The sequence below is a fragment of the Podarcis vaucheri genome, assembly GCF_965113315.1.
Source record: "Podarcis vaucheri genome assembly, chromosome: 11".
Taxonomy (NCBI): domain Eukaryota; kingdom Metazoa; phylum Chordata; class Lepidosauria; order Squamata; family Lacertidae; genus Podarcis; species Podarcis vaucheri.
In genome coordinates, this window is record NC_138749.1 from 40468009 (window position 1) to 40477937 (window position 9929).

The 9929-nt window shown below is 44.2% G+C and overlaps 1 protein-coding gene across 6 annotated transcripts in view; it reads left to right on the top strand.

Moving 5' to 3' along the window:
* The window catches only part of PAM (peptidylglycine alpha-amidating monooxygenase), a 122706-nt gene extending 114413 nt beyond the window's left edge, over positions 1 to 8293 (top strand). For 3 of the 6 annotated variants that reach the window (XM_082191417.1, XM_082191422.1, XM_082191418.1), the window contains 4 exons: positions 230 to 283; positions 4118 to 4321; positions 6453 to 6509; positions 7485 to 8293. In XM_082191417.1, the coding sequence (XP_082047543.1) occupies positions 230 to 283; positions 4118 to 4321; positions 6453 to 6509; positions 7485 to 7666 (497 nt within the window). In that variant the 3' untranslated portion in view covers positions 7667 to 8293. The remainder of the gene's footprint in view (positions 1 to 229; positions 284 to 4117; positions 4322 to 6452; positions 6510 to 7484) is intronic. The other 3 variants (XM_082191419.1, XM_082191421.1, XM_082191420.1) reach the window with 3 other exon arrangements.
* The last annotated feature ends 1636 nt before the right edge of the window (positions 8294 to 9929 follow it).

Sequence of the window (9929 nt, forward strand, 5' to 3'; positions counted from 1 at the left end):
TACTGGTTACAAAGGCAGAAAACCCCTTGAGTTTTGAGAGAGAGTACTTAGCTACTGTATCCCATAGATTTTGCATATATTGCCAATTAAGACCAGCCCTGCTAATCTTCTAAGTAGTGCAGGCTTGTAAAGGCAATTGTGTGTCACAAATGGTGGCCATTACAACCTCTATGAATCACACACATCACAAGGGCTTAAAAACTGTTTTTTGTGTGTGTGTGTGTTGCAGAAATGGAGCATCGGTCTGTCAAGAAGGCTGGGATTGAGGTACAGGAAATAAAAGGTTAGCCTTGTCTCAGTTTGACTGCCTTGGGGGGAAATGTGATGGCCTTGTTTTACTATAAACAAGATAAAATATGTTTTGGGGATCTTCCTCAACTTAATAGTCACTATGGATTCTATGTGCAAATAGCTGTCTGGAAAGCACTTGTGTAAGCAAATTAAAACTTTAATGCTGTCAAGATTTTTCAGTTGTGTTTGTTATTCCTAAATACGAAAGCACTAAGAGTTATGGCGAATCTCCTTATGCTAAGGAAGGTAGAGCTCAGGCAACTGACAGCAATGATCTTAGGAGTTCCTATTTATGGGCTTCCTTAACAAGGCAAGAAAAGGAAGTCTGAATCTCTTTAATGTTTTAAATACTTCCTAAAATATGATTTAAAAAATGGGCCATGCTTTCAGATATCAATGTACACAAGGTTGGTAAAATCATGCCCTGTGCAAGGCCAAAATTTGGCCTCATGCCTCCTTCCCGAAGGAAGCACTTACTGGGCTTGGGGAAGAAGGCAGGATGGTGACCTCTTGGTTCAGTGCCCTGAGTGGGGGAACCAGTCGTGCTGCCCTAAATCCACCTCTGAATGTACATCCAAGCTAATTAACATAGTTGCAAACAACACACATACATGCAATTTAAAGCAGAGAAACCAAAATGCCTCCCACTGAAAAGAACTTAATATCTCCTACCTCCCAGTGAGGAGAGTGAGGACGTGTTCAAAGTACCGTATTTTGCGCCCCATAGGACGCCCCGGCCCATAGGACGCACCTAGTTTTTTGGGGGGGAAATAAAGAAAAAAAATTATTTTTCCCCCCCAGGTGCGGGGCTGGAAGAACCAGGTCGGGGAACAGTGGGAAGGCACGCTCTGCCTCCCCGCTGTCCCCCGAGCTTGTGGGGCTGGCGATGGGGAGAAGTGCGCTGATCCCGGGACAGCAGGCAGCTCTGCGCCGCCATCTGGAGCGGGGCGGGGCTTCGCCCCCGGCTCCCGGTGGCCACGCAGAGCTGCGCTGATCCCGGGATGGCAGGCAGCTCTGCACCGCTATCGGGAGCGGGGCGGGACTGCAGGCAGCTCTGCACAACCCTCGGAGCCGGTCTCCCGAGAGTTGCGCAGAGCTTCCTGAAGCCTGGAGAGCGAGAGGGGTCGGTGCGCACTCTTTGCAACCACTCTTTGCAACCAGTGTTGGCTGTAGTAGTGGTTAGTGGGACAGTTACTGACAGGGAGATAGGCGAGGCAGAGGGAGCTCAGTGTGTTGTGGTTGTAGCAGTGAAGCCAGTCTTATGAGCACACACTGCACCCAGCTCCCTGCTTCTTACTCTCGTCTCTTGGCAACTGGCAGTGATGCTGGGCACTGGGAAGCCAGAGCAGAGCAACAGCATCATACGGACTGCTACTGATGAGTTGACTGCATTTGAAAGTTACCAAGCAACATCTTTTTCCAAAGCTTTCTCTCCCCCCCACCCCGACATCCTTTTCAAGAAACTGCATTAGCACACAAGCATGGCAGGGCTGAAATCTCACGAGGACAGACATCTTGTGAGATCTGGCAGTTCCTGCCTTGCCCAGCTGTGGCAGCCAAAGGCCACCTTCTGAAATTGTCATGCCAGGATGAGAGTTGCCAAAGCAGCCCTTCACAACAATGAGCTTCGAAATTCCATTTTATCTGTGAACTCACTGAGAGTTGAAAGCTCACTTATAAAAATTGGATTGTTGGGGGACCTTAACGTTGCAAAATTGTCATGAGGATAAATAAGCCATACGATTCTTTTGGCACACAAATAATGGATTTAGACAAATAGCTTTTCCTCCAGGTGTTGGAATTTGGCTTGTTCAATGAGCCTTGACTATGGAGTCCATCATGTATCGAACTCCTTCACACAAACCGCATTTGCCCATGCGTAGCAACTGCAAAAGTCAATGATTGCCTAGGAGGAGGGTCTGTGTGTGTGTGTGTGTGTGTGTGTGTGTGTGTGTGTGGCCACATCTATTAAAAAGTGATCTAGAAGTTGCTAGTCCTATAAGACATAATGCACATGAAAGCACATGCAGTTGATTGCAGTGTGGTCTGTTTTGCTTGTCTTTCATTTGAAAGTTATAATTCCTGTTCCTTTCCTTCTATGGCAACCAGTCTTTCAGCATCTTGCACTTGCTGCTAATTATTGTTTTACAGGAGGCTTCCAGGTGGCAGTGACTAGTGGAGATGACAACTTCTGCAGGAGTCAGTGGACAGAGCTCTGAGCTTTGTTGGAAGATCTGCTGCCCCCCTGCCTCCTAGACTGGCTCTGTTTGTGAGCGAATTGGCAGGGGGGCTGTTCAGACTCCTGAAACCTGACCCTTTTATCGGAGCTATTTAATTTCACTTTTACCCTTTACTCTCTTCCCTTCCCTGCTCATCTTCGTTATCCCTTCCCCTCTTAAGGATTAGTTAGGGACTTTTCCGGGGGGCTTCACGTAATTGAGGTTAGGACCTTTTGTGGCCTAAAGGTAAAGGGATCCCTGACCATTAGGTCCAGTCATGGCTGACTCGGGGGTTGCAGCGCTCATCTCGCTTTATTGGCCGAGGGAGCTGGCGTACAGCTTCTGGGTCATGTGGCCAGCATGACTAAGCCGCTTCTGGTGAACCAGAGCAGCGCACGGAAACGCCGTTTACCTTTCCGTCGGAGCTGTACCTATTCATTTACTTGCACTTTGGAACTGCTAAGTTGGCAGGAGCAGGGGCTGAGCAACGGGAGCGCTCACCCCGTCGCGGGGATTCGAACCGCCGACCTTCTGATTGGCAAGTCCTAGGCTCTGTGGTTTAACCCACAGCGCCACCCGCACCCCTAGTTCCTGCCAAAAAGCCTGAGCAGTTGGTCCAAAGCCTCCTGAGGGAAAAACAGAGGCGCTCCTTTGGGAGGTAGTTGTGGCTCAGTCTGCTTTGTACCACCTGGCACAAAAGAAGTTTTTTTCCTTTGCATCTAGAAAAGAGGCTGCAGAGGATATCGCACTGAGTAGGTAGTGGCTGAAGCAAAGCCGTTCTGCTTCACTAGCGGAGCCAGGCCGCAGAGCTTTGCCTACTCTGAGGAGGTACATTTGTTGCCTACTATTCCCAGAGGGTGGGCAGACATCATACCCGAACTCAGAATGGTGGTCAGCCCTCTCCCTCCCTTTGGAGGACTCGTCTGGGTCCTTCCCCACCAAACTGGGAGGCAGAGGCGCCATCTTCAGAAGAACACTGAGGGGGCCTGACACAACATCCTGAAGTCACACAATGTCCTGACATCACTGCGCTTGGCTCGGCGTTCAGCCTCAACAATGGGAGCCCCTGGCCCCCTTTAAAAAAGGTTGAGGGGGCCCAAAGAGCCTTGGGCCCTCTGGACCTGGCACGCCTGCTGGGAGGTCAATGTCACAGCCCCACCAAGATGCCTCAAATCCGTGAGCCCTGTATTTATGCCCTTTGGTATTTTTCCTATGGTAACTGGGAGGGGCCCTGGAAAGGTTTGCAGAATGGGTTCGGGGCCTTGTTGAGTCCCAGATGAGGCAGTCCTTGGTCCAGGCCCAGGAGGGTGGTGCCCACAGTCCCTCTGGTTTCCGCTCCACCATGGAGGGGAAACAAGGGCAAGTGAGAGCTCAAGTCCCGGAGTAGGTTGTCTGTAGGGCAGAGGGTGGCAGCTCCTCCAAAGAAGCTCTGAGCTCTGCCTACTGACTCTTGGCCATTGGTGATCAGTGCCATCCTCCTTAAACAGAAATTCACTTTTTCCCCATTTTTTAATACATGTTATGAAGTGAACTTCCACATTCCCGTGGAGTCCATATGCACAGCGTGACAAACCTCATCTTTGTTCAATCTCCTTCTTTTCTTAAAGAAGCAGAGGCTGTTATAGAAGCCAGACTGACAAACAAACCCATGTCAAAGGAATTGTTAAAGAAAGAAGAAAAGCACCCCGTGGTCCAGCAGGCCAGCGCCGGAGTTTCTGTTGTCCTTATTACGACGCTTCTAATTATTCCAATCGTCATCCTTTTGGCAATTGCAGTATTTATCCGGTGGAGAAAGACAAGAATCTATGGAGGTAATTAGCTAACTCTTAAATTGGTAACAACAATCCTTTTTCATGTCCAAAACCTTCATGGAAACAGCACAATAAAACTGTGTGAGATGCTTATTTCCCCACTACTGTGCAGCAGTCAAATTTGAGCAGACAAAAGTAAGATGTGCCATGATCCCTGTATCTCTGGCTTTCTTGGTTCGGAAAGTGGCTTTTTATGTTCCTTTCTCTGTTCGGATTAAATTTTCTTGCAGTACTTTAGCAGGGGGCAGTGTTGTTGTTTTTTTTACTTTGTGAGTTCATAAAGATTGGGATGTTCAAAATGGTAGCTGAAGAAAGCGCAGCCAATTATGGAGTGGTCTTGCTGTCTTTTGTGCTGGCTCTGAATAAGCTCTCTCTCCTTCGGATGTCTCCAACTTACTCTTTAGAATCCATCTGGGCCTCCCTTGATGTGGAATTCCTTCTGTATGGGCTAAAACAAATAACCCTTTGCTTCCTTTTCTTAAATTTCTATAATTTAATGCTTGCAAATAGCCCAGAGTAACAGCACCCATTAACTTACCTATTGTAGATGTATGTTCAGCAGCAGCAGCAGCATTTTATCGGTTCAGAGTAAAGACCAAGTGTTAAGACCTATCCGTCAGCTAACTCTGTAAACAAAGCCATGCAATAATTGCAAGGAAACCTTCAAGTGGGATTTTGAGTGCAGAAGGGACAGGAAGAAGGCATGCTTAACCCTTCTCCCATCTGCCATTTCTACACTCTGCATCAACTTTCTGTGGCCTTTCCCTTCTCGTTCATAATGAGGAATTGGCTTAGAGCAGAATAGAGGAGGAAAGAGAGGAAAGAGCTTCCTTTAATAGTGTCTGCTCAAAATCTACCACCACCACCACTGAAAAGCTATTTGGCTTTACTAAAGACTCGCTCAGGGGCCTTATTACAGGCATTTGCTAATAATATGTAAATAATGGAGGGGACTTCTCACATTATCTCAGGTGGAACTTGCACCTGTTCCGCATTTTGGCCCGTTCAGGATGAGGGCAGAGTACGTTGCCTTGCTCTTTTTGATATTGTCACTTATCCAAATCTGATCAGCTACACTGTCATGCTATGCTGGCTTCATGGCCCCTGTTGCAAAGGTGGCTAACCTGGGGTCCTCCAGCTCTCATCATCCCTGACTATTGGCTGTGTTGGCTGGGACTGATGGGAGTTGTAGTTCAACAGCATCTTGAAAACTCCAGGTTAGCTACCTCTTCCTTTTTAGCTGGATCACATCAGGAAGAACTCTTATTTGTTGTTTAAAAACTGTCAAAGCAGCTGCCAAGAGACAGTGAACAGAAATTGTTCAAAATGGTACAAAAATTGCAGTGGGTTTTCTGGGGGGGGGGGCGCTTCAGAGACTATTTAGTGTGCTTGCCCCATGTTCCTCAATAACTTGGATTTGCCCTAGTTTTTAGCTCCTGTAAGCTTAGGTAGTTTTCACATGGGGAACATTTTATAAATACCAGAAGCAATTCTGCAAGTAGGATATAGCTCAATATATAAACAGTGCGACGCACGGTGTTTCCAAACAAGTGCTACTATGTAGTTTTTCCCTATGGATATGACTTTTCAAAAGTAAACCTTGTTGGAAATATTTGAATTCATGTTTTGAATTAATGTCTTGAAAGGCTAGCTTGGTTTCACTAAGTTTGTCTAGTTTATGATAGATTTAATGAGGGCTTTAAGATTATAGAAAATGTAACTTGAAAAAAGAGACATTGCACATACTTTTGTAAACCAAGAAATCTTCAATAAACATATGTTTTAAAAAATAAAAAAGTAATTTTAAGGGAAGTCACTTTTAGAACTTAATTCATTTTCTCATTGGGGCAAATCCAGATTCCACGTCTTTTACAGTCTAGGGTGATATGTGAAAGTAAAATTCTAATAGTCAGCGGCAGAACAGAATCATTTACAAATAGTGTTGTTACTTTTCAGCTGTAGACACAGCAAAACCACCAAGGCCCAACAGAGACTTTGCCATTTCAATTCCATTTCTCTTCCACATAGCTTGATTTGCACAAATCCTGCTTTATTTTCTGGTGTGTGTTGATAATATAATTCTGCTTGAGGGTGCTTGCTCCTGATGTAGCAATATGTCTCATTTTTATAGCTGATGCCGAACATAAACTTGATTCAAGTTCAGGGGGAATCCTGGGCAAATTTAGAGGTGAGTAAAGGGAAAGCAAAGACCAAGGATGAGGGCAGGAAATAGTCCGGGCACTGTAGCAACACCACATCATTTCCGCTCCTCGTACGAGACTTGAACATGATGTCTATTGTGAGAATCTTTCATAAGCTGGTATTACAGCCAATTGGGGCTGGACATAAACATAGTCCTTCATTTACAATCTGGTGTTACACTCCTAAGAAGTCAGAGACCCATGAAAGAATAACAATAATTTTTTTTTATTTTTAATAAAAGATCCATGAAAGTATTCTCTATGTGTTTATGGGCTCTTGTGTGAGATATTCCCAGATGTATCTAGCAAGTGAGTGTTGCATTGATTCTCTTCATTAGATGTTAAATGCCTGCCTGCCTCCTGCCTAGTACAAATTGTCTGTCCTCTGCTAATGAATTTGGCAGCTATTCCTTAGGAGAATGCTGTAGTGATAGTGTTGAGTCTTCCCCTTATCTACCATGTAAAGCCTTGGGGAGCGGCTGATTTGGTTTGATGAGGAACACAAGAGTGTTCCTAGAGACACAGAACAATACTAAGAAATTGATCTTCTGCAAATCTTCCCTTTATATAATGAAGAAAAATAATGACTGCAATTATTTCTCTCAGCCGAAGTTCAAAATAATCCCTGAGCTAACTTTAAAGGGGGGGTCAGAGAAGAAGATGGAGGCTATTATAGTTAAGAGAGCCAATCCTGTATTGTGACTATGTCACACCTCTCAAGGGAAGGCATGATGGGGGAAATGTACAGAATTGAAGATATCAGCTGATTCCAACAAGCAGATCAGAGGACTTATTCTGTGAGTCACTTTATACTGACCTCAACAGGTTTTCTAAGAAGCTGCTGTTCTTGAACGAGCACAGCTGCCATCTTAGGAAATCAAAAAGCATTATGATCCAAAGTAGCAACTTGTGAGAGTAATGGGCACATTGAACACTTTCTTAAAGTGTGTTTCCACTTTCAGGAAAAGGTGGTGGAGGCCTCAATCTTGGGAACTTCTTTGCAAGCCGTGCAGGCTACAGTCGAAAAGGATTTGACCGACTTAGTACGGAAGGGAGCGACCAAGAAAAAGATGAGGACGATGCCACAGATTCAGAAGAGGAAGATGCTGTTCCTCACCCTCCAGCGATACCTCCATCTTCCTGAAATTGGCCTTTGATTTCTACCTTGTATGACTCTACAAAGATTGCCGGATTTAGCACGTTTTAAGATTTTGTGTATTTAATTGTAAACTGTACTAGTCCTTTGTGCGACTGTACACAATTCGCCCCCTCCCTTTGGCTTCAGTTTGGTTTTAGAGTGTGACCATTTCATATCAGTGCCATTGTCTTCTGTGAACCTTTTAATAAAGCAGAACAATCCCATTTAATTGCAGTAATGATTTTGAAAGTAGTAGTATCTGCTCATTTCAGTTAGGGACCTTCTCTATATTTGTAAATAAGTCCCAGCCTCTGCTTTAAGAAAGCATTTTTTCAGTTCCAATTTTTTCTTTTGTGCCTTTTCACATTCAATGCCCTTAACCTATCACAGAACAGAGAGAATTTAGTGCCACAATGAAACAAAGCTGCTAAAACTCCTATTTTTTAAAGAAAATCACTAGCATTCTGTTGCTTTGAGGGAAAGATTTTTAAAGCCTCTATTTAAAATGGTTTTTCTTCTTCCTCGAGAATTTGTGTGTTTCCAGGATGTCTTATTTTTAGATGGTTATACTGTTAGAACACTATTTTCAGAAGCTGAATGTAATTTGTGTAATAAAGTGTTCGCAGAGCATTAGCTGTCAGAGTGTACTTTGGAATTTTTGCATTGAGGTGGGAGAGGGGAATGGGTCTTTGTATGCAACTTTTTGTAAGCCAATACCTCAAACCACTAAATACAGTGCAAAGTTTTATCACTGCTTTCTACTAGCAGCGGGGAGGAAAAGGAAACCAAAGTGTTATTTTGTATGAAAGATGGAAGATGTTTTGTTACATGACATATTTTTTTCTTTTTTAAAAAGCAAAACTTAAAAACCTAAAACTAAATTTGCATTACATGTATAAAAATCAAGCGTTGGTTTTTAAAGAAAAATCTGGCCTGTATATCCAAACTTCAGGGTATGTACTCAAATAAAACATTGTCAGAGCTAAGAGGAAACCTGTGTCTCAACTTGCATAGAAATAATTTTATTTTTGCACGTTTCCTTCCCCAATCATAAAGTACAGTCCTGGTTACCATAGCATGAACACGCAGTTTCCACACTTGGCGTTTGTAAAGCCCTTTGGAGTGTTCAAAATGTTTTTTATATATTAAAAGTCTGCAACCATTATAGCAACCTTCCGAATTAGGTCATAATTATGCCCATTTTATAGATGGGAGACTGAGGCTGGAGAGGAGTCCTTTGCCATGAGGCCTCCTGTCGAATTCATAGCAGATGGCACAACTTGAAGTTGCAGTGTAATCTGTGCTGAATTCAATTAGATGTGTGCATAGGGAAGCCCTTGGACTTGCATCTCCCATCAGCCCCTGACAGCATAGCCAGTCAGGGATGAGGAAAGTTGCAGCATCTGCTGCGGTAAGACAGCAGTCTCTGTCTCTTAACTGCCGTGCTATATTAGCCATAATATTTTATCCCTAATGAAGATTTACTGCAATGCGTCTGACAGAACATGACAATGATAATTCAGATACATCTGCCAAGTTCCATTTGATGAATAAAAACATGGTCCCCCCCCCCCCCGCCGATGCCCATTTAGTAACATTGACATCTTCTGAGAAAAGGTGGCTACGTGCAGGAAACTGTACATGGTTCCTTTGAGAGGGACTGCTTCGTCAGTGAGACATTTTCTTGGAGGAAGCAAAAGCAGGCATCGGTGACGAACTTCTCTAGCTATCACAGTATAAACAGGTTTAAGAAAATCTGTTGTTGTTTTTTAATTGGCATTCTGTTGATAATTCATTGAAACAAAAAATAATACATAACCTATAAATAAATAATTATTTAGCCATTCATTCATTCATTCCCTGCCCCTCTGGCTCGGTTTCCCCAGCCACTCTGGGCGGCTCACAACAGAATAATAATAAAAATAATAAAGCAATAAAACATCAAACATTAAGAACTTCCCTAAACAGGGCTGCCTTCAGATGTCTTCTAAAAGTCAGATAGTTGTTTATTTCCTTGACATCTGATGGGAGGACATTTCACAGGGTGGGTGCCACTACCGAGAAGGCCCTCTGCCTGGCTCCCTATAACCTCATTTCTCGCAGTGAGGGAACCGCCAGAAGGCCCTCGGCGCTGGACCTCAGTGTCCGGGTTGAACGATGGGCGTGCAGAAGCTCCTTCAGGAATACTGGGCCGAGGCTATTTGGAGCTTTAAAGGTCAGCACCAACACTTTGAATTGGGCTCAGTAACATTTCTAGCAGACAAGCATT